The 25,018-nt window shown below is 47.8% G+C and overlaps 1 protein-coding gene across 2 annotated transcripts in view; it reads right to left on the reverse strand.

Annotated features, from left to right (window-relative positions):
- The window catches only part of epha4b (eph receptor A4b), a 401,770-nt gene that overhangs the window by 358,000 nt on the left and 18,752 nt on the right, over window positions 1-25,018 (reverse strand). For both annotated transcript variants that reach the window (XM_070883360.1, XM_070883361.1), the window contains exon 2: window positions 22,517-22,581. In XM_070883360.1, coding sequence (XP_070739461.1) covers window positions 22,517-22,581 — 65 coding nt within the window. The remainder of the gene's footprint in view (window positions 1-22,516; window positions 22,582-25,018) is intronic.

Below are 25,018 nucleotides of genomic sequence, written 5' to 3' on the forward strand. Positions count from 1 at the left end.
CTAAATTTCAAAAATTAGAAATCTCATTGTTTTCACTTGGGTACAAATGTACATAAATAACGCAAAGAAAGCTTTTCCAAAATCAGTCAGTTCACAACAAGGCAAAAGTTGTATAAGATAGGTTAAGCTACTCTCTGCTGCTTGAGGTTTAGTCTCGGAGAATGTGATTGAACAAACATGCTGCGATCGTGCAATTTAAATTACATGCAAAACTTCAATGAGTGGTCAGCTGACTAAGAGCCAAGGAGAAATACTGAATTTCTATACCTACTCAATTAAAAATAAGAACATATGAAAATGACGGCCAGGAAAAGACCTACTAGTCCATCTAGCCTGTCCTCACACAGTTTAATTCATAAACCTCCTCACTCGCCATAAACACAATTTAGTCCTTTCATTATTTTATAAACCTCGATCAAATCACCCCTAAGTCTACACTTCTCTAAAGAATAGATTCCAAGCTTGTTGAGTCTATCTGGGTAACTAAGGTGTTTTAAACTGGGAATTAATCTTGGGGCCCTCCTCTGCAGCCTTTCCAAAGGTTCAATATCCCCCACCGTATGAAGAGATCAAAACTGGGCACAATATTCTAAGACCTAACCATGGTCTTATAAATGGACAAAACCTAGCACCATATCTTGTGTGACCTTTATCCCTTTGTCCAACCGTGTCACCAATGTGAACCAAAAGAGCACAAGGTCAAAGCCCTGTGCTGTGCTAAACCCTTAACCAGTTACTTACCATACATATAAAGTTGGTACAAAGAGGGCCACAATGGTTGGGAAGAGCAGACCTGTAGAATGCCATTGCAGCTGTTATCTGAAAGGTTGGGGCATTGCCCTCAGTGATGGTGGTGTACCAAAAACTGATTTATTGGTTCTTAATTTTGGAATATCGTGGGCTTTGAACTCAAAAGCACCCTTAGCCATATCCTAAATAATATGGAAGCCAGCAGCTTATTAGGATGAATTTTGTGGCTGGCTTCCACTATTTTTTTTACTGCCTGAGATGAAGGGCAGTAAACAGAGAACCAAAAGGATTATTCATTCGGTACGCTCCAAAGTCAACATATGCGGTTAGCTTTTGTTAATAAGTAACGTTGAAACATCCCGATCCAAACGCTTCATCCTAGCAAACCCCCTGCTGCTCAGTTGTCTTACTGCCAGAGACTTTCTTTTCCTCAGTTATTGAAAACAGACAAAGCAAAGGGGAACATTGTTGTTAATGCGCTTTAGATTTGGATGCTGAAGGGAGAAGCTGGAACTGAAAACTGCAGTGCCAGCAGAGAACGTCTGCAACTGGTGCTGCACTTGTCAGCCTCCGATGCCGACTCATCTAAAGGGATGTATTGCGGTGCCTCTGCATTGTGTCTGTGGATCCACTGCGACAAAGCCCACAGTGAAAGCCAGCCAAGCATCTTACCTTTGAATTTGTAGCAAGGTTTTTTGAAGTAGGGAAATTATATCAAACTACTTACTTACTTTCATACTGTTTTTTGGTGAAGGAAAGCAAAGGGATAGTCTACACTGAAAGACTATTACTTCTCCTTCGCTACGAGTTACACTAGCAATTCTGGGCTGATGGTGGTTACTACATAATAGATCCTGAAGCATTGACGTCAATTCTGGGTTGATGTGGCCATTTAGGGTTGAGCAAGATGCCATTTAGATAATGTCAACCAATAGTTTGGACTGAAGAGAAATCTTTTTTTTGAACTCTTGTGGGTAAGATGCAATTTACCACGTGCACTTTATTCTGTAAATCAAAAACGGGTATGGTCCAATCCAAAACATAAGTTATAAACAAGTGTTGATTAATCAACTCAAAGTAAAACAAAGCTCTGTAACAACCACAGACAGGGCCCAATTTGTAAACTGTAACACTGGACAAACACAGTATCCTCTTTGTTAGCTACACATTTTGTGCCTTTGTGTTATCATGTAAGCATGGTCCTAATTAATACACAAATAAAGGGTAATTATTCAAAAAGAGTAGTATTTATGTTATTCCCAAACCCACACCAAGCAGTGGGTATTGGCTGTCAGAAACTGCAGCACCATCGTTTCCTACATGTCCAGTTTCAAGCCACCTGTAAAATACCACGGAGTTGGCTCAAAACAAATTGATCCAGATTCTGTCAAAACTGCCCTGGTACTTGGTCTGTTGTCAAATTTGGGATAAGAGTGTAAACTCGCAATCAATGTAATGCTAAGACCTGCAGTCCAGAATGTCACAGTTTGATTCCCAGACTGATGTCAGCTGAGATGGCAACTGGACAGTCAACAGACTTCAGCGAAAGAAAGCATTTATATAGCGACTTTCACAACCTCTGGAAATCCCAAAGTGCTTTACAGCCAATGAAGTACTTTTGAAGTGTAGTTACTATTGTAATGTAGGAAAGGCGGCAGCCAATGTATGCACTGAAATCTCCCAAAAACAGCAATGTGATAATGATCAGATAATTTATTTTAGTGGTGTTGGTTGAGGGATAAATATTGGCCCGAACACCGGGGAGAGATCTCCTGCTCTTCTTCGAATAATGTCATGGGATCTTTTTCATCTGCCTGAGAGAGCAGATGGGGCCTTGGCTTAGCGTCTCGCCAGAAAGACGCCACCTCTGACAGTGCAGCACTCCCTCAATACTGCACTGGAGTGTCAGCCTAGATTTTGTGCTCAATTCTCTGGAGGGCAATGTGAACCTACAACCTTCTGATTCAGAGTCGAAAGGGATACCCACTGAGCCACAGCTGACTAACTAAACAAATTTGTTGATTGTCACTCTCACATCTATCCAGTGACTTGTGCTGAAAGTATATGGGGGCGAAATTTGAGAGAGCCCAGTGTGGGGGCGGTAACCTAAATTGGGGTCACCGTCGCTGACAGGAAGTGAAGCACAATGTCGGGTGCTCCATATCCTGTCGTGTCGGTTTGGAACCGCTACCCAAGCGAAAGTTGGAGCGCTACGCGACCTCACTGCATAGCGTTGACACAATCCAAGGGCCCTCCCCTTTCTTTCAAGGGGAGGGCACGCTGCAAGCTCTGCAGGGATTTTAAGGGGCCTCCACTAGACCACCAGAGGATGCGGGGTGCCATGGTTGCAGCCCGGCACTGAAACGGACTGCCAGGCTGCACCATTGCGGCAAGGACCCCGCGGAAGAACGCCCCACGGCCAGGCCGGCACCTCCCCTTTAAATTTTGTTTGTGAACGGAGTGCGGCCCGGTTTACGGCCCCTGAGGTTGATGCTGACAGCACCCACGGCAACCTCACGGGGCGCTGCCCAATTGCTGCCGTGAGATGAAAACGGGCCACCGCGGGGCAAAAGGTCAGCGCACACGGCGATGGTGTCATTGCCAGAGGTGCAGCAGCCTGGGGCACTACCGGCAGGGCACGGCACTACTGGTTTCGCACCTCCACTAACTCCCGCACAATTTTGCAGGTGCCAGTAGCCACCCGGCAGGTAAAAACACTTTTGCGCCCCTTTAGCGCCCCTGGAGGGCAGGGCAATTCCGCCCCCTGTGTGTGTAAATGTCTTGTGAAAACACAATTTAACTCAGCCATGTGATCCTCCCTGATTGAATAGCCTGCCAATATTTATTATCTATCTCACACATGGGGAAAGATCACTTGGTCAATGTGAAGAAAACAAAAACTAAAATGGTCGCAATAAGATCAGTCTCTTGAAACGTTGATAGTGATGTAATGAAGCCATTATAGCACTGACCTGTGTACATCAGCAGGTGAAAAGAAACACCTAAAGTTCAGAATTTGAAGTCTGTTAAATTGCTGTAATTATGCAAATTGGCTGAAGCTAATTCAGGTGAAGCTGGATTTGTCAGTGTCTATACCAGTCCCCCTCACAACTTGAGCCGCCTCGGGGAAATCCCCTCCGTGCCTTTCATTTCCGCGCGGAGGGGTTTCCTGTACGGGCTGCTCCTGCACACTCTCAACTTTGCCATCCTCGCCGGCCGTCCAGACACGCCATGGCGCACCATCTTGCCGTCCGGAGGAGGCGGGGGTCCCCGATGGAGGGCACTCTATGCGGGAGTCCTCCCACTATTCATCGGGGACTTGGCCTGGAGGGTGGTGCACGGAGCAGTGCCGTGCAACAAATTTTTAAGCCGGTTCACGGACTCCCAGGCCGCCTGCAATTTCTGCGGTCTGGAGGAGTCCGTGTTCCATGTTTTTATGGAGTGCACGAGGTTGCAGCCCCTGTTCCATTATTTAAAGGGGCTCTCCTGAAATTCTGGCTGCACTTCAGTCCCACTCTCCTGATCTTTGGGCACCCTGTGTGGAGGGGAGCGGGTAGGTCCGAGGGCCTCCTCGTAGGACTGCTCCTGGGCACGGCCATGGGTGCCATCAGCCGGTCCAGGCAGCGGGCGGTCGAGGGGGTCGTTCAACCTGACTGCCTGCCTCTCTTCCACTCTTACATCCGGTCCAGGGTGTCCTTGGAGATGGAGCACGCGGTGTCCACCGGTACGCTCGCGGCCTTCCGCGAGAGGTGGGCACCGGAGGGACTGGAGTGCATCATCACGCCCGGCAACCAAATTTTAATTTGATTTTACATTTTAAAGTTTAATTTGTTTTAATTGCCGGTGCTTTTAGTGTCCCCCTCCCCTTTTATAGGGGGCACTGGAGGAAAAAAATTTGATTTTAGTGCCAAAAAAAAAAAGGGGCCTTGTAAATGTCTGGTGTGTCATCCAGGTCGGGTGGCACCGCTTAATGTTTATGTTTTACAGGTGAACTCCAAAAGAGTTTCCATACCAGTCCCAGCAGTCACAGGAGTTAATTAACTTTCACTTTTTGAAAAGCCTCTTAATGACCCAGCATGATGAACTGCATTCTCTGGTCAGTGGGAGAGGGAAAGCAAAAAAAAAAGGGACTTCTGTAATTGTTTAGTTTCCCTTTCAAGAAAAGAGGGAGATTTCTCTCAGTTCCACAAGGAAAGAAAGACATGTATTTATATAGCACTTATACAGTGTAGTCACTGTTGTAATGTGGGAGACGCAGCAGACAATTTGCACACAGCAAGCTCCCACCAACGGCAATGTGATAATGACCAGATAATCTGTTTTGTTATGGTGATTGAGGGTTAATGGCCAGGACACCGGTGATAACAACCCTGCTCTACTTCGCAATAGTGCCGTGGGATCTTTTACGCCCACCTGAGAGAGCAAAGGAAGAGTGATGCTATTGCAACAAGACAGGCATAAATGCCTGGAGGGAAAATAAGTTGTGAAATTTAGTTTAAAAAATCTATTCTTTGGCACTGGTCTGCCATTTGGCACAAAATAAAAATTGTCTGTCAGCCTCAGGAAACCTAGGCACACCTAAGAAACAAAGTTTAATGACACTGGGCAGGGGGGGGGGGTGGGGGGGGCTTGTTCTCTGAGTCAGGGAGTCGGGGTGTGGGTCAACCTGGGTCTGAGTGAGAGGGTGGGGCAGGGGTGTGGGTCAGCCTCACTCTGAGTGGGGGGGATGGGGGAGGGGCGTGGGTCAGTCTCACTCTGTGTGGGGGGAGGGGGAGGGGTGTGGATCAGCCTCGGTCTGAGTGAGGGGGCATGTCGGTCAGCCTCGGTCTGGGGGGGGGGGTTCAGTTTCACTCTGAGTGGGGGAGGGACGTGGGTCAGCCTCACTCTGTGTGGAGGGAGGGGTGTGGGTCAGCCTGGGTCTGAGTGGAGGGGTCAGCCTGGGTCTGGGGGGGGGGGGCGGTCAGTCTCTCTGAGTGGGGGAGGGGTGGGGGTCAGCCACACTTTGTGTGAGGGGAGGGGTGTGGGTCAACCTGGGTCTGAGTGGGGGGGGGTCAGCCTCAGTCTGTGGGGGTGGGGGGGGGTCAGTCTCACTCTGAGTGGGGGAGGGGTGTGGGTCAGCCTCACTCTGTGTGGGGGGAGGGGTGTGTCTCACTCTGTGTGGGGGGAGGGGTGTTGGTCAGCCTGGGTCTGCGGGGTGGGTCAGCCTCACTCTGAGTGGGGCGGGGGGGTGGGGAGGTAGGGGAGCCTCACTGAGTTAGGTGGCCCAGCTTGCTAAGTGAGAGAGGTGGGGAGCCTTGCTCTCTGAGGGTGACAAAACTATGTAATATTTCACAAAAACTATCTGGTGCTTTGTTTCAAATTTTCATTTTGTTGAGTGCACTGCGACTGCTGCATCTGAGCTGTGGTATTGAATTCTGCAGAGTCTACAATTTAGTTTGGTTTAAGGAAAACCATCTCCATTTTTATGTATGCTTGCATTCCTGGATTTCCCCAGCCTCGCTGACGCCATTTTAATGCAACCTTGACATTCTCTATTCCTGTGGCAACTGAGCAACTCTGCAATGAATCTATATTTAACTTTACTGTCCAAGGAGCTTCACTTTGATTAAGCCAGTTACTCATCACCCATAATGATTCCAGCTGCATGAATATCATTTTTGTTCTTTGTCTAAAAGCAAATTGAAAATATTAAACTCATAACCCTGTTTGGTGTGTCAAATGTCTTCTATATGTAAGTCCTTAAGTGGCCAGCTGAGTATATAAACATCATATGTCTTGAACATCACAATTAATTGCTGCGTGTTCGTTAAGGTGTCAGCTGTGGCTCAGAGGGTAGAACTTTTGGGCCCAAGTTTTGGCCTCAGTTTTTGGAGCAACTGGTGTAGAACGGAGTATCTTAGAAATTCAAATTCTCGCCATTTAGTTTGCTCCAGTTCTAGTCAGTTAGAACAGTTTCATTTTGGAACAGAATTTTTTTTTCAAAAGGGGGCATGTCCGGCCACTTACGCCTGTTTTCAAAGTTTCGGCAGTGAAAACTTACTCCAAACTAACTTAGAATGGAGTAAGTGAAGATTTTTGTAGGCTCGAAAAAACCTTGTCTACACTTTCGAAAATCAGGCGTAGGTTACAAATCAGGCGTAGGGAATGGGGGGGGGGGGGGTTTAAAGGGAAGTTTACAAACATTAAACACTTCAGTTTTACAAATAAAGTGCCATCATCAATAATAAATGATAAAAACATCAATAAATCAACCAATAAATCAAACAACAAAAATTAATAAGAAATAATTTATTTTTTAAATCAAAAAATCAATAAATAAAACATTTTCTACTTACCGACTGCAGCACCGGGAGCCCTCCAACAGCGTGCTGGGATGCCCCCTCAGTGTGTCTCTGTCAGTTTCTCTATCTCGCTGTCTGTCTGTCTGTGTGTATCTCTCACTCTCTGTCTGTCAGTGTCTGTGTTTCTGACAGCGAGGGGAGGGGGAGGAGGGGGGTAGAGGGAGAGAGTGGGGGGTAGAGGGAGAGAGGGGGGACAGGGGGAGGGGAGGGAGGGGAGGGGGGAGAAGGGGAAGGGGGGAGGAGGAGAAGGGGAAGGGGGGAGGAGGAGAAGGGGAAGGGGGGAGGAGGAGAAGGGGAAGGGGGGGAGGAGAAGGGGGGAAGAGGGGGAGGAGAAGGGGGGAGAGGGGGAGGAGAAGGCGGGGAGAGGGGAAGGGGAAAGGGGGGAGAGGAGAAGGGGGGGAAAGGAGAGGGGGGGTGAAAGGAGAAGAGGGGGTGGAAGGAGAAGTGAGGGGGGGAAGGAGAAGGTGGGGTTGGGGAGGCTGAACGGGCCGGGCCCGGCCGGGCCCAAGACTTCGGGCAGGGCCCGTCCCCAGCACCAGATTTACAGGTAGGTGGCGTTGGGTCGGGTCGGGTTCGGGGTCCGTGGTCGGGGGGAGTGGCGGTGGGGAGCACGGGTCGGGTCGCGGGGGGGGAGAATTTAGGTCGGGTTGGTTCGGGTGGGGGGCGGGGGGAGGGAGGTCAGGTTGGGTTGGGTCGGGTCCAGTCTGGGGGGTGGTGGGAGGGAGGTCGGTTTGGTTCGGTTCGGGTTGTGGGGGGGGGGGGGGTGAGGGAGAGGGAGGTCAGGTCGGGGGGAGCGCCGGTCCGGTCCGGTCCGGGGAAGCGGGAGTCGAGTCGGGTCGGGAGGAAGCAGGAGCTGGCCGTGGGAGGCAGCCTTATGCACGCAGCCCCAGTGAGGCCATTCGGCCAGGGCTTGGGGCTGCGTGCTTCGGGCGCCTCCCACCCAGTTTTGGGCGCCTGGAGCTACTGCACATGCGCACCCACTGTAGCGCGCGTGTGCAGAGGTCCCGGCACAGTTTTCAGCGCAGGGACCTAGCTCCGCCCCCAACTGCTCGTGCTGCGCCGCGCCAGGCTCAAGAGGACCAGCAGGGAGCCGGAGAATCTGGAAGTTTTTTTTAGGCGCACTTTGTGGCGCGAAAAACGTGCATCCAGGTCGGGGCTGCGCCGTTCTAGGCGCGGCCCGAAACTTGGGCCCCTTGTCTCTGAGTCAGAAGGTTGTGGGGTCAAGCCTCACTCCAGAGACTTGAGCACAAAATCTAGGTTGGCATTTCTGTGCAGTTCTGATGGCGTTCTGCACTTTCGGAGTTACTATCTTTCAGCTGAGATGTTAAACCGAGACCCGTCTTTGAGCTGGGCCATTCTCTCTGATGCCCTACGTCAGCATTTATCCCTCAAACAACATCACCAAAACAGCCGATCTTGTCATTTATTTCACTGCTGTTTGTGGGAGCTTGCTGTACGTTTATTGGCTGCCATGTTTCCTACATTACAACAGTGACTACACTTCAAAATTGGCTGTAAAGCGCTGTGGGACATCTTGAGGTTGTGAAAGGCATTATATAAATGCACGACTTCCTTTTTTGATATAAACATTGCTCGAGGAAGGATTTAGCTGAGCTCTACTCCTGTATGGCTCAGAGACGTGGATCATATACAGTAGACACCTCAAATCGCTGGAGAAATACCACCAACAATGTCTCCGCAAGATCCTGCAAATCCCCTGGGAGGACAGACGCACCAATATCAGTGTCCTCGATCAGGCAGGCATGCACAGCATTGAAGCACTGACCACACTCGACCAGCTCCATTGGGCAAGCCACATTGTTCGCATGTCTGACACAAGACTCCCAAAGCAAGCGCTCTACTCGGAACTCCTACATGGCATGCGAGCCCCAGGTGGGCAGAGGAAATGTTTCAAGGACATCCTCAAAGCCTCCTTGATAAGGTGCAACATCCCCACCGACACCTGGAGGTTCCTGGCCAAAGACCGCCCTAAGTGGAGGAAGAGCATCCAGGAGGGTGCTGAGCACCTCGAGTCTCATCACCGAGAGCATGCAGAAAGCAAGCGCAGGCAGCGGAAGGAGTGTGTGGCAAAACAGACTCCCCACTCACCCTTTCCTTCAACCATTGTCTGTCCCATCTGTGACAGAGACTGTAATTCCTGTATTGGACTTTACAGTCACCTGAGAACTCACTTTTAGAGTGGAAGCAAGTCTTCCTCGATTTCGAGGGACTGCCTATGACTCAAGTCCCTCAGCTCGGAAGCAGCAGCTTCCAAAAAGCCTCTGAAGCAAAGGACGGCAGAGCTGGGGCCCATTCACAAATGTGTGCAAGTATAATACAAGTATAGTACGTCCGTAACCGTTCTGAGGTGTGTGACAGGACTTCAGTTATATGGAGGCGGTGATAATTTTCCTATTCACCTCCATTTAGTGAAAAAGTTGCCGTGAATACAAAACGGAATTTCTCTTTTGGTAGTCATGCTGACTTTTTTGCTGAAATTATCAATGGGAGAAAATTCACTCAATTGGGATCAAAATATGAGCCAGAAATATTTGTTACAAAGTGTAAGACCTTTATTGTACACCATACTTGCACCCAGCATCTCAACATTTCTGTAAGTTGGGTTCCTAAGAGCTGAATTTTAAGAATCGGACCCCATTGTTACTGAAAGTCATGGTAGCAATGCCCCTACATGGAGGAACTGAGATCTGTGTCTCCAGCGGGGCTTTTCTAACATGTCTCTGTTGCAACTCATAGGATCACTGTAACATCTCAATGCTGGAATTGTTTAAGAGCCCTGATATTTACAAATAGATCAGCGACCCTGGGCTAGACAGGGGAAATGCAGAGATGGTGAGTGCTCCTCATCGCTGTCTAGTGACCCCTGGTTAAACTGGACAGGATCAGGTGTTGCCTCTCACAGTTGAATAGCCTGCTGACAGCAAGGTAGATTTTCAACTTGCCAGGCGTATAACTGGCATTGTGGATCGGCTGTCCATTATAGAAGTTGCCTGATTTTCAATAAAAATTAGTCGGTTTATAGAATGGGCGATTGATTCACCACACCAGCTTTACACCCAGGCGGCACGTTGGAAATACAAGTCCTCAACATCTAGTTTCATGCATGAAGAATGACAACTTGATGAGTTCTGACCAACATCTGTGGAAATGCATCAGAGCAAGGAGTCTGTACCTTCAGGAGGTGTAGAGGGAGATAAATTTCCCTCCACACCTCACTGTAAGCCTCATATTTGAAGCCAGTGTTCCTACCAGTCAAAACTCTCAAGTTTATTTCTAGAACTAGTTGATAAGATGTAAATAGAATCATAGAACACTACAGCACAGAAGGAGGCCATTCAGCCCATCAAGTCTTCACCGGCTCTTTCGAAGAGCAATCCAGTTACTCACACTGCCTTGTTCTTTCCCGATATTCCTACAATTTTTTTTCTCCTTCAATTTCCCGTTGAAGGCTACTACTGAATTTGTATCAGGCAGTGCATTCCAAATCCTAACCACTCGTTGCATAAAAAAGTTTTTCCTTCATGTCACCTCTGGTTCTTTTGCCAATCACCTTAAATCTGTGCCCTTAAAATATTTTTTTAAGTGTAATATATTTTGAAAAAAGACCATGCTTCATGCTTATATTTTAATCCTTTATGCCCATATTTTAATCCTTTATTTTCCTGGTGCTAAAACAATCACTGATGTGCTGGTAAAACCTCTGACATATGTGCATTTTCACAGTTATTGCCAATGAATTGTTAAAGTGATCCCGACATTCACTTGTTGCTAACTGAGAAACTCTGGGAGCTCGGCTACCCTCCCTGAAGTCTGGACAAACATCTTGAAATAGTCACACAGACAATTATAGCAATCTGAGTCATTGGAGCCTCCCGGTTGCAACACTTTCTGTTTTGCTGCTCCAGGAAAGTAATTTTTTAATATATATATTCTTGGGAATGTGGGCGATGCTTGAGGCCACATTTATTGCCCATCCCTAGTTGTCTTGAACGTATCTATTGGCTCCTTCCCTCTCCCTGGCAACTGGCTGAGGCTGAACCAGATCATTCTCAATCTTGGTGTTGTATTTGACCCTGAGATGAGCTGCTGACCACGTATCCATATCCTCACCAAGACTGCCTACTTCCACCTCCGGAATATCGCCCGTCTCCGCCCCTGCCTCAGCTCATGTGCTGCTGAAACCCTCATCCTTTGTTACCTCCAGTCTTGACAATTCCAATACTCTCCTGGCCGGCCTCCCATCCTCCACCCTCCATAAACTTTAGCTCATCCAAAACTTGGCTGCCTGTGACCTAACTCGCACCAAGTCCCACTCACCCATTACCCCTGTGCTCGCTGATGTACATTGGCTCCCGGTCCGGCAATGCCTTGATTTTAAAATTACCATCCTTGTTTTCAATACCCTCTGTGACCTCGCCTCGCCCTCCCTATCTCTGTAATCTCCTTAAGACTTATAGACTTCCGAGATGTCTACGGTCCTCTAATTCCGGCCTCTTGCGCATCCCTGATTTTAATTGCTCCACCATTGGTGGCCATGCTTTTGGCTGCCAGGTGTCTTAAGCTCTGGAATGCCCTCCCTAAACCTCTCTGCCTCTCTCACCTCCTTAAAGCCTACCTCTTTGATGTAGCATTTGGTAACCTGTCCTAATATCTCCTTATGTGACTTGGTGTCAAATTTTGCTTGACAATTGCTCCTGTGAAGTGCCTTGGACGTTTTACTAAGTTAAAGTTGCTATATAAATGCAAGTTGTTGCTGCTGTTGTTGTAAATCGAAGAAGGTCAAAAATCTTAACTGATTTACTGTCAATTTAGGAGAGGGGCAATCCAGAAGCTTGGTTGTACCAGGTGTCAATCAAGCATTCGGACTGGTCACATGGAGGATGAACAGCAACATTGAATGGTTGGGCCAAATGTGTTGTGTTGTAATTTCTATGTCATTCAATGTAAAGACAGCCAATATTTGGGCCTTAACGATACATAGCATGATTGCCCCAAAGACCCGTGAAGTAAGGTTCTTTTTTCTGTTCCCACTTGAATCTACCCTGCAATTAGATTTATTTTTTAGATTTTTTGCGTTATTTTACTTCATATTGATTTGGAGCTTTCACATTAAACCCTATCTGAATCTAGATTGTCGTGTTCGGGAACAATGTCCATTTGACAAGCAGACCCAGGTCTGTGTTTAAATAAAAGTGTTTCGTTGATGTTCATAACTGACTCCTTCACAATCTTTGGGCTCGAAATTCATCTCGGGTGGTGGTGGTATCAGATCGGCCGCCCGTTCTACACAGCGCCCGATATTCAGTTCCCTTACAACAACAACAACTTGTATTTATACAGCGCCTTTAATGTAGTGAAACGTCCCAAGACATTTCACAGGAGTATTATGAGATAAAAAATTTGACACCGACCAGCCTAAGTAAAAATTAGCGCAGGTGACCAAAAGCATGGTCAAAGAGGTAGGTTTTACAGAGCATCTTGAAGGAGGAAAGAGAGGTAGAGAGGTGGAGCAGTTTAGGCAGGGAGTTCCAGAGCTTGGGGGCCTAGGCAACAGAAGGCATGGCCTCCAATGGTTGAGCGATTATAATTAAGGATGTTCAAGAGGATAGAATTAGAGGAGCGCAGATATCTCGGGTGGGGGGGGGTAGTGGGGCTGGAGGAGATTACAGAGATAGGGAGGAGGCGAGGCCATGGAAGGATGTGAAAATAAGGATGAGAACTTTGAAATCGAGGCGTTGCTTAACCAGGAGCCAATGTAGGTCAGCGAGCACATGGGTGATGGGTGAGTGGGCCTTGGTGAACTTGGGAATGCCTGGTTTGGAATACCTCCAGGGCAGAGGAAACAAAGAATTGAGAAGATTTGCACCGAATAAAACAGGAAGGCCTGTGCTCCTGGCTATGCATTGTTAGTGTAGGAATGGGGGGAAATTAGACTGACTAGTAAATGTGACAAAAGTGACAAAATCATTATCGTTACAGGTATGTCCGTTCAGAAGGTAATTGGTATTATTATAAGTGACTACTTTTGTTGTAGAATGCCACATAAATCATGTCAACTGTCTTTACAGTGTTAATTAAGGGGTTTTCATTTCAATGATTCTTTCTGAGAAGGAGCAACTTGCAAAGCATGGGTTCCGAAGAGGATTCAGCACATTGTTAGCAACCTGCTTGGTAGGTTAACATCCCCACTGACACCTGGAAGTTCCTGGCCAAAGACCATCCTAAGTGGAGGAAGTGCATCTGGGAGGGCACTGAGCACCTCGAGTCTCAACACCAAGAGCATGCAGAAATCAAGCGCAGGCAGTGGAAGGAGCGTGCAGCAAACCTGTCCCACCCACCCTTTCCCTCAACGACTATCTGTCCCATCTGGGACAGGGACTGTGGTTCTCGTATTGGACTGTTCAGCCACCTAAGGATTCATTTTAAGAGTGGAAGAAAATCTTCCTCGATTCCAAGGGACTGCCTATGTTGACGATGATGAGGTTCCACTTCACATATAAACACTCTGATCAGTAACACTGCTTCCTGACAGATTGTATTTGCATTTGGAGTCATTCAGCCTTTTGATTTGGTTTGTTTTTACTGAGTGACTATTTGCACTGTGTTTTTCCTGCGCCTGCGTCCTCTGGACTCCGCCCCCGATGCCTCTCATGCATGCGCAGACCCCTCGGACCCGGAAGTGGGGCCCCGATGGGTCCACATGGAGTCCGCTGCTGAAATAGTGCTTCCAGCCTTTGCATTATTGCGGCCTTCTGTGGGAGAGAAAACATCGGAGGTAGTGGGGGGGGGGTGGGGGGGGGGCGGGGTAAAGAGAGGCAGCAGGCCAGAGGGAAGGGTGGGGAGAGAGGCGGCGGGTGGGGGGGTGCGAAATAGAGAGAGGCGACAGGTGGGGGAGACTCCTTGGACCTAAAACCAGGCGGGGGTGGGGGGGGGGAAAGAGGCGGCAGGCGGGCGGGGGAGAGAGAGAGAGAGAGAAGCGGCGGGTTGTGGGGGGCGGGGGGGGAGAGGCGGCGGGTGAGGGGGGGAAGAGAGAGAGGCAGGGGGGCGAGGTGAGAGAGAGACATGGTGGGGGAGGGGGAAGAGAGAGAGAGAGATGGGGGTGGAAAGAGAGTGACGGGGATAGGGGAGGGAGATGAGGGGGAAGAGAGAGAGACGGGAGGGGTAAGAGAGAGAGAGAGAGAGACAGGGGAAGGAAGAGAGAGAGAGAGAGAGATGGGGTGGGTGGAGAGAGAGCAAGGCGGGGGGTGGGGGGGAGGGAAGAAGGGGAATGAGAGAGAGCGAGGGAGAGATATTGGAGGGGTTGGAGAGAGAGAGACGGGGGGGGGAAGAAGGGGAGTGGGGGGGGGAAGGGGGAGAGAGAGAGAGAGAGAGATGGGGGGGTTGGAGAGAGAGAGAGACGGGGGGGGGAAGAGAGAGAGAAACGGGTTTGAGGGGAAAGAAACGGGTTGGGTGGAGAGAGACGGTGGGGGGGGGGGGAAGTGAGAAAAGGACTGGGTGGGTGGAGAGAGTGAGACGCGTGGGGAAGAGAGAGAGAGATGGGGGGGCGGTGGGGGGAGAAAGATGGGGCAGGGGAGAGGGAGAGAGATGGGAAAGCAGGAAGGCAGATCGGAGGGGAGAGAGGGAACTCAGGGAACTCGTATCATGTTCTGCCAACCCCCTTTACACCCACATCCAATTCTCAGAAAGCTAGGTGCCTGTGTCACAAGAGACATCGTTGGAATGGATGAAATCTGGAAATCACGACACTGTCACTATTCACTTCATTCCCGATAAACCTGTTAACAATCCGTGACCCATCTATGGTAGAGCGGGGGGGGCGGAGTGGGGGGGTTAAGATCAGGAACTCGGGCTGGGGGGGTGGGGGGGGGTAGTTGGTAAGGAATTTGGGCTGAGCGGGGTAAGGAACTTGGGTTGGGCGGGGTAAGGGCTGGGAGAGGCATGAACTTGGGCTGGGGTCAGGGACTTGGGAGGCTTTTCCTGGGTTTGTGGAGCTCCATCCTCTCTGTGACTGCTTGCAGAAAAGTTCTGAAGTCAGAATGGCTCGAATTACACTTTGCAAAGTCACTCAGAACTTGGGCTGGGCGGTTCCAATTACACATGTCAGAGAAACTTCTGGGTGTGGCTTATCCTCCAAGAGGACCAATCAGCAATCAGGTCATGTGATAATGGTGCGCCAATCAGCCAGAAACACAGTGCAAATAACTGGGTCCTTGTTATTAAGTAAATGATTTGTGCTTCCATTCCCCCTCTCACACACAAACATTAAAAAAAAATCTGAAACACAGAGAAAACTTCTTTAAGATCTTGGCTGCTATTTTTTTTTCCAAGTCTTACGAGTATGGATTGACATTCATTCCTTCAGAATGGTTTGGATGAGTGCATAATGCCACACTGAACTCTCACTTTACTTGGCAGTTTGGACACTTAAACTTGGGCTGGGGTAAGGGACTTGGGAGGCTTTTCCTGGGTTTGTGGAGCTCCATCCTCTCTGTGACTGCTTGCAGGGAAGTTCTGAAGTCAGAATGGCTCAAATTACACCTTGCAGAGTCACTCAGAACTTGGGCTGGGCGGTTCCAATTACACATTTCAGAGCCTCCTAAAAAGTAAACGGGGCTGAAATTGCCCCTTCCAATAAGGCCTCTGGCTGCCTGAAAGCGGCGGCCAAGGAGCAGCGCAGAGTGGCAGCCGAGGCTCCACGGAGGGGCCGCCATTTAGGAAATTGCCCTTCCTGAGTTTTGGAGCAGTGTACGGGACTGTTCCGCCCGTTTTCCCGCCGCAGCGTGCATGCGCCGGCCCCTTACCGACCGGCGGGGACCCCCTCGGGAAATTGCCCCTTTCCCGGCATTGCCCCACAGGAACGGCCCCACCGCCGATCAGTTGCCATGACAGCTTTTGCTGTGGCTATACTCTCTGTGGCATGGCGGCCCGGCTGCCCTTAAAGGGGAGGGCGCACTGCTGCGGCCACCATGTTATTTTTTTGTCGGCTGACTGCCAAGTTGGGCCGTCAATTATGGCCGCAGGTTCGGCCGGGCCGCCAACAGGCAGCCTGGCATCCCCTCTTGGGTGCTAGACTGCTGGCCTGGCCGAAACCCTCCCAGTGCTTGCGGCTGAAGTGGCTGCAGAGTTCGCTGCCGCCCTATCCTTTAACTGAAGGAAAGAAACGTTGAGACGTGCCAGCGTGATGACATCATCAGCGTAGAGCAGATGACTGACAGCCTCGGCTACTCCGTGGCGGCCCCTCAGCACCGCGCGCCGACCCCTTGCCGCCCCGCGTAGGAAATTGCTCCGCTGCCCGCAAGGCTGACGCGAGCAGGTGTCTGCGCCAGCTTTGCTGGTCGCGAAGCTGGACAACATCCGCTTGCGGGGCGGAGGTTAACGGGGAGGTCGCCAACGCCCCGCGCCGCCATCTTGGATTTTTTGCCGACTCTCGGGTCGGCTAGCCTACCTGTTTTATTCTGTAGTGCAAGCCCCTATCATGCAGCCCGGCAGTGTTTTGGGTACAGTACCACGCTGCCTTGATGGTCCAGTGGAGGCCATCAGAGGCTTTGTAGCAGCCTTGCCCTTTAAGCAAAGGGAAGGGGCGTTGAAATGTGTAATGCTGCACTCCTCATCCCAGCATCACCTGAGCACACATCCCTTCAGCAGGTGAGCGCGCGAGATTGTGTTCCAATTCCTTTGAGGGGCGGTGAGCCCAATTCAGTTTAGGCCCCAATCGGGGCGCAGGGCAATTTCGCCCCCCTAAATGTGTTAACTGAACAATGTATAACACACACTTAAACCTTATTCTAATTACAATCAGAACTTATGATAGCCTATTGCCTGGCAGTAGTGAGGGAAGCTCTATTTTCTTTAGCATTGAGTTAAGTGTAAGTTGATCTCTACCACCATTTCAAATTGTATTCCACGGATCAGATAAGCACATCCTAATTATAAAAGAACAGAATTACTGTGCCTTATTACAGCTCTTTGCACTTCACATACAATTAATTACTTTAAAGTGCATTGACTTATGTATGCCAATGGGGTTATCATTTTGTGCACAGCAAGATCCCACAGACAGCAATGTTTTTGGTGGCATTGGTTCAGGAAACGATGTTAATCGACACACAGAGATCACTCCTTGCTCTTCTCTGAACAGTGTCACATGCTCCTCAGAGTCCCTCTGAATCACTTGACACAGACGGATGCCTCAGCTAAAAGATGGCACATACAACAATGCAGCACTACCTCGGCACTGCACTTGGGCATCAAGCCCTGAAATGGGACTTGAACCCACAACTTCATGGTGAGAGTGCCACTGACTGGGCCAAGCTGGCCCTCCATGAAGTCAAATAGTAAGTAGCCTGATTAAATGATTCTGGTTTACAATTACGGGCGCCAGAAATCAGAGCATAAGAAAACAAATCAAGGGCAAAAAAGACCAGTCAACCCATCTACTTCGAGTTCAGTTGTTCAATCCAAAGTTGATTTTTTTTTAAAGCACATCTTTAGAGAACGAAGATGTGCGTAAAATGTGTTCTATAAATGGCAGGAGGGCCTGGCCTGTAACAGTAATAAGCTTTGTCATATTATCATTGTTGTTGGGTGTGTTAGCTGCAGTGTGTTTACTATAATTATGGTCAGCACCGAGGGAGAGGAAAATAACATACACACATAGGTAATGGGGGGCGGGGGAGAGCGAGGGGCTTCTGTAGACATTATGAGGGTAATTTTCACTGTCAGTAGATTTTATTAATGGAAAGCAATAGATATGAAAATTGGGCAGTTTCTATAAAAAGTGGGCGATCCACCCCATTGATTAACCACCCACGCAGTGAAGGTGAAAATTATTCCCTATAAAATCAGGACTGAGGAGCTTTTTAACACTGATGAATGAGGTAAGTGAATATGATTGGGGATACTGCTGTAGAAGATCTCATGTTGAAATGAGCTGCACTATATTTAGATTTTTTTTAATGATCTGTCATCTGTGAAACTATCACTCTGAGCCTGCTGGAGACTCTCCTTGTGATTGCATAATGCGCCCAAATGCACAAAGTTGATGCTCACAAAGTACCGTATATACTCGCGTATCATGCAACTTTTGAAGACCTAAATTGTAACCTAAATTTGGGGGGGTCGCATGATACGTGAGATACAAAATTTGCGGGTGTGAAGTGCTGGCCAAGATTAGGCTGTTAGTCTGTTAAGCAGACCGTATCCACGGTGAATCTCGGCAGGTATCTCCTGGGCTGGATTGCAGCCTCTATTGTCGCTTGTACTGTATCGGGGGGGATGAGAGAGAGTCGCGGAGGTCAGGGGGGGGGGGAGGAAAGAGACCGGACCGGATCCGACCTGACCCCCGCTCTCCCTACCCCGGCGACCCGACCTCCGCTCCCCCAACTCCCCCCCCACCCGGCAACCCGACCTCCGCTTCCCCCCGGTGACCCAACCCGACCTCCTCTTCACCCCCCCCCCACCCCCCCGGCGACCCGACCTCCGCCACCCACAACTCCCAAACACAGTAGAGGCTGTGGCTGAACGACGCTAGTCAAGCCAGCTGGAACGATTGCTGGATCGGTGTTCGATTCGCGAACAGCTTTCACAGCAGAATCCACTCGATGTTTCATGTTAAGGTCTGTATTCGATCTTAGAAAAGTGACTCGCATGATACATGAGATATATGGTAAAATCATGTTTTGGGGACGAAAATTTAGGGGTCGCATGATACGCGAGATCGCAGGATACGCGAGTATATACAGTAGCTGTAGACTGCCCAGTTCAAGCAACTTCAGATCTTGCTTCTGTCTAACTCTCTCTTTGTAATAATTTCAGGCGACAAAATCTTTCTAAAAAGTAGGAAGTAGTACAGGTTGAACCTCCCTTATCCAGAATTCCCTTATTCAGAACCACCCCTCGTCCAGAACCATTCTTGGCCACCGGGTGGCGCAAGCGCAGAACTCTGACATGAATAAATTGAAGTCCTTCCTCGCTGCCGACTCCCGCATTCGCTGGCCTGACCCCGCGATCCACCGTCCCACCCCCCCCCCCCAACGATCTCTCTGCCGCACTCCCAGCCCCAAGCCAGCCAGCCCTGATATCCCCTTGTTCAGTACCTGTACCATCCAATTTAACGTGACCACCCCTCGTCCAGAAAAATCCCTTATCCAGAACAGGCCAGGTCCCAAGGGTTCGGGATAAGGGAGGCTCAACCTGTACTGGGTTGCTTCATTCTCCTGCTCCTCCCCCGCAACCAAAACCCTGCAACTTTAAACCTTCAAGTCTGACACTTTGATGGATCAATAGGTAAACGTACCTCTCATCACTACCATTTCAGTTCCTTATAGCAAAAGATGTAATACTGTCCTAACACATCCAAATAGACAATTTCCAGAGGTAATTTGAAAAAACAAAGCAATTTCAGTCACAATATCATCGCACTAATTTTCAAACATGTTATTTTATAGGAAACAATGTATAGATTTCATCTCAACTCATCTTGTTCTCTATCATCTGAATTCACTATCCTCCTGTCCTCCCTTAACCTCTCCCTCCATATAAATTCCTCAACCCATATTCACAGCCACCCTATTGACCTTGCAATCTCTCGTGGCCTTGCTATTCCAACCGTATCAATTAAAGATAAAACTATCTCTGACCATTTCCTTGTATTGCTCTCGATCCACATTCCCCTTCCCCAATCCAAACCTACTGCCTTCTGCATCACCCCTGGAAAAACCTCCCTCCAAATTCTATTACAACTGCACTTATCAATTTGAAACTGTCCAACCTTTGGCCCTCTTTTAACAATGACATTTCTCAGCCACCGATCTGCACAATCACACCCTCCCTACCACCTTTGATGCCCTAGTCTCTATTAAAATGATTACTCTCTCCCACCCTTACCATTCCCCCTGGTACAGCCCTAATCTTCGCTCCCTCAAGTCAAAAGGGCCTAGACTTGAACGGATGTGGCGGACTGGTTTAGCCATTCACCGTCAGATCTGGCTTGAACACATAAAACACTATCGGTTCTTACTCGTCTACAAAAACTGCTCACTATTCCAGGATCATTCTGGATTGCAAAAATAATCCCAGGCTACTATACTTTACTGCTAACCATCTCCTTAAACCCCTCTCCCCTGTTTCCAATACACTCACCTCCAACAAGTGTGAGGAGCTCAAAGAACCGTCTCAAAGACTGAGACCATCCGATCAGCTGCCTCTGCGAGTTCCCTTCCTTCACCTCGCCCTCAGGGCCAAACTTCATCTGACGCTCCCACCTACTCTAGCCCTAAACTCATATATTTTTCCAGTTTCTCTTTGATCTCCCCTCTTAATCTCTCCAAATTCATCTTATCCATGAGACCCACTTCCTGCTCTCATGACCCTATTCCCACTAAACTGCTGACCACCCAACTTTCTTTTCTGGCTCCCATGTTAGCTGACATTGTTAACGGTTCTCTGTCCTCAGGTACTGTTCCTCTCTCCTTCAAATCTGCTGTCATCACCCCTCTCCTCAAAAAACCAACGCTTGACCCCACTTTGCTTGCTAGCTATCGCCCCATCTCCAACTTCCCTTTCCTGTCCAAAGTATTGAACGTGTTGTTGCCTCCCAAATCCCTGCCCATCTTTCCACAAATTTAATGTTTGAGTCCCTTCAATCTGGCTTTCGTCCCTGTCATAGTAACGAAACTGCTCTCATCAAAGTCACAAATGGCTTCCTTTGTGACTGTGACAAAGGTAAACTATCGCTCCGCGTTCTCCTGGACCTGTCTGCAGCCTTTGACACGGTTGACCACTCCATCCTCCTCCAACGCCCCTCCACCATCATCCAGCTGGGTGTGACTGCACTCGCCTGGTTCCATTTTTAACTCCCTAATCGTAGCCAGAAAATCTCCTGCAATGGCTTTCTTCCCACTCCCACCTCGTTACCTCTGGTGTCCCCCAAGGGTCTGTCATTGCTCCCCTCTTATTTCTCATCTATATGCTGCCCCTTGGCGATATCATCCAAAAACACGGAGTCAGTTTCCACATGTATGCAGACGACACCCAGCTCCACCTCTCCACCACTTCTGTTGATTCCTGCTTGGAATCTAAATTGTCAGATTGCTTGTCTGACATCCAGTACTGGATGAGCAGAAATGTTCTCCAATTAAATATTGTGAAGACCAAAGCCATTATCTTTGGTCCCCGCCACAAACTGTGTTCCTTAACCACTGACTCCATCCCTCTCCCTACCATCAATCTGAGGGTGAACAAGACTGCTTACAACCTGAGTGTCATATTTGACCCTGAAATGAGTTTCCAGCCACATATCCGCTGGCATAACTAAAACCGTCTTTCTCCACCTCCGTAACATTGCCCGCCTCCATCCTTGCCTCAGCTCTTCTACTGCTGAAACCCTCATTCATGCCTTTATTACCTCTAGACTTGGCTACTCCAACTCACTCCTGGCCGGCCTTCCACATTCCACACTACGTAAACTTGCAGTCATCCAAAACTCAGCATCCTGTGTACTAACCCGTACCAAGTCAAGATCACCCATCACCCCTGTGCTTTCTGACCTACATTGGCTCCCAATTAATCAACGCCTCGATTTCAAAATTCTCATCCTTGTTTACAAATCAGTCCATGGACTTGCTGCTCCCTATCTCTGTAATCTTTTTCAGCCTCACAATCCCACAAGATGTCTGCATTCCTCAAATTCTGGCCTCTTGAATATCCCTCATTATAACTGCTCAACCATCGGTGGACATGCCTTCAGCTGCCTGGGCCCGAAGCTCTGGAACTCCCTCTTTAAACCTCTACCTCTCTTTCCTCCTTTAAGACGCTCGTTAAAACCTGCCTCTTTAAACAAGCTTTTGATCATCTGCCTTAATTTCTTCTGTGTCTCAGTGTCAAATGTATCTGTTTGTCTGTAACACTTTGTGAAATGCCTTGGGACATTTTACTACATTAAAGGCGCCATATAAATAAAAGTTATTATTATTATTTATTGTTATTAGATAGTTATCTTGGCCCCGTCTGCTCTCCCAGGTGGATGTAAAATATCCCATGGCACTATTTCGAAGAAGAGCAGGGTTATTATCCCCAGTATCCTGGCCAATATTTATCCCTTAATCAACATCACAAAAACAGATTATCTGGTTGTTTTCACATTACTGTTTGTGGGAGTTTTCTGTGCGCAAGTTGGGTGCCGCATTTCCCACATTACAACAGTGACTACACTCCAAAAGTACTTCATTGGCTGTAAAGCACTTTGAGACGTCTGGTGATCATGAAAGGCGCTATATAAATGCAAGCCTTTCTTTTTCTTTTCGTGTCAAAGCAACTGGATTCGGAGTAGATTGTATGGAGTAGATTTTGACAGTAATGTCCACACTGGGCTACTTATTGAAGGGAATGGAATGCTGTGTACTCACCCCTTCAGGAGGGTATGCCACCCAGCCCAAGTCTCCAGGAGCTGACATAGAGTCCAAGAGGGTAACTGTAAACAATAAGAAAATCAACTGTTAATCATTGTAGTGAGAAACAGCATCTTTCGAATGAGACGTTAAACTGAGGCCCCATCTGCTCTCTCAGATGGACGTTAAAGATCCCATGACACTATTTCGAAGAAGAGCAGGGGAGATATTCCTGGTGTCCTGGCCAATATTTATCCCTCAATCAACATAACAAAAACAGATTATCTGGTCATTATTACATTGTTGTTTGTGGGAGTTGCTGTGCGCAAATTGGCTGCTGCATTTCCCACATTACAACAGTGACTACACTTCAAAAAGTACTTAATTGGCTGTAAAGCTCGTTGAGATGTTTGGTGGTCATGAAAGGTGCTATATAAATCTAAGTCTTTCTTTCTTTGAGGGAATCCCATCGTTAACCTGCCCTGAACTCTTCGGAGAATTGGAATTTAGCGTGTGGTCAGACCCGGTCAAAATGGAGAAAACTCCCTTGATGTCAAGCTTCATAAACTTCAAACTAGTGATGAATATAAGTGGAATTTGTATGTGCTGAGCTGGAAAGCTGGAACATTGTTCAGTTTTCCCACTTTCTGCTGAATGAGGAAACTACAATTCTAGTTGCTGTATTCAACCAGTACTTAAACTAACTTCTGATCCAGTGAACTTGCTGGTTGGTACATCACAATTTGTAATGCATGGATAAGGAATCTTTGTTTTAAAGTTCATTCTCAGGTTAGGAACTTTGGGTTCTTGGAATGTTCGAGATGCACTAACTGCAAACAAGCAAAGTAAGTCAGAAAATCCACATGCGATGACACTAATATTGTTCAATATGTTCTATTGCCCGCATGTTCTATCTGCACATGTGCAATTCTGAATGTCCTTTCCTCTTATCCAGTTTCAGGCTGAAGCCAAGCCCCTGTAAACTATATTTGTATCATATTAACAACACATTAAGGTAGTGCATTCAGTAAACATAAATGGGGATGTTAACTTAATGTTCGTTCTTTGATACAAATCCCATTAGCAGCCATTAGGCTGAATAGATGTGGGTCAATTTGGATTGGCTTGTTCCACTGTAATCATTGTTGCAGGTTAAACTGTTTGGGGCACAGCGCTGAAATCTATTATTAGCAATATATTGTATATGGCCAAATAATGGCCTGGCTCATTAATTAAACATTCTAGGGTCAATATTTCATTTAACCACAGCAGACTGTGCAGAGTTGAACAAAATTCAAAGATCTCACTTGACTGGGCAGTACACATTAATTCTTGACAATGACTGATAATGAGATTTGTATGAAAGAATGAACATTAAGTCAACGTCTCCATTAATATTTACTGAATTCACTGGTTTTAATGTTGATGTGTTGTTAATACGATACAAATATGGTTTACAGGGTCTTGGCTAACATTAACGGGGCATTCAGAATTATGCATGTGCATTTGGAACATACAGTATCTGTAGAATGTAGCAATGTAAGTATCATCTCACCTGGCCTGCCCTTGCCTGCAATGAATACATCGACAAAATTCCAAAAACCCAAAATTCTTAACCTGAGAATAGGAGCATAGGAATGGCTAGACGGAAAAAGACCAAGGTCCATCTAGTTTACAGATATTCTGATCAAAGCATAGATTTCTTAGCGAATGACTTGCTTGGTATAAACCCTGTTACTTACCAGAGCAACATGAGTTCTAGTAAATGAAGATCTTGGGGTCAATAATAGTGCTTTTAAAAATTGGTGCAGTATTCATTTAAACTTCACACATTTGAGTGGTTGCATCCCTGTCTGGAGTAAAAATAAAATGGGGAAGGTGGCTTAACTGTGGCTAACAAGGGAATTTAAGGATAGTGTTAAATACAAGGAAGAGGCATATAAATTGGCCAGAAAAAGCAGCAAACCTGAGGACTGGGAGAAATTTAGAATTCAGCAGAGGAAGACACAGGGTTTAATTAGGAGGGGAAAATAGAGTATGAGAGGAAGCTTGCTGGGAACATAAAAACTGACTGCAAAAGCTTCTATAGATATGTGAAGAGACAAAGATTAGTGAAGACAAACGTAGGTCCCTTGCAGTCAGATTCAGGTGAATTTATAATGGGGAACAAAGAAATGGCAGACCAGTTGAACAAATACCTTGGTTCTGTCTTCACAAAGGAAGACACAAATAGCCTTCCGGAAGTACTAGGGGACCAAGGGTCTCGTGAGAAGGAGGAAACTGAAGGAAATCCTTATTAGGCAGGATATTGTGTTACGGAAATTGATGGGATTGAAGGCCGATAAGTCCCAGGGGCCTTATAGTCTGCATCCCAGAGTACTTAAGGAAGTGGCCCTAGAAATAGTGGATGCATTGGTGATCATTTTCCAACAGTCTATCAACCCTGGATCAGTTCCTATGGACTGGAGGGTTGCAAATGTAACACCACTTTTTAAAAAAAGAGGGAAAGAGAAAACGAGT

This window comes from Pristiophorus japonicus, chromosome 6 (genome assembly GCF_044704955.1).
Source record: "Pristiophorus japonicus isolate sPriJap1 chromosome 6, sPriJap1.hap1, whole genome shotgun sequence".
Taxonomy (NCBI): Eukaryota; Metazoa; Chordata; class Chondrichthyes; family Pristiophoridae; genus Pristiophorus; species Pristiophorus japonicus.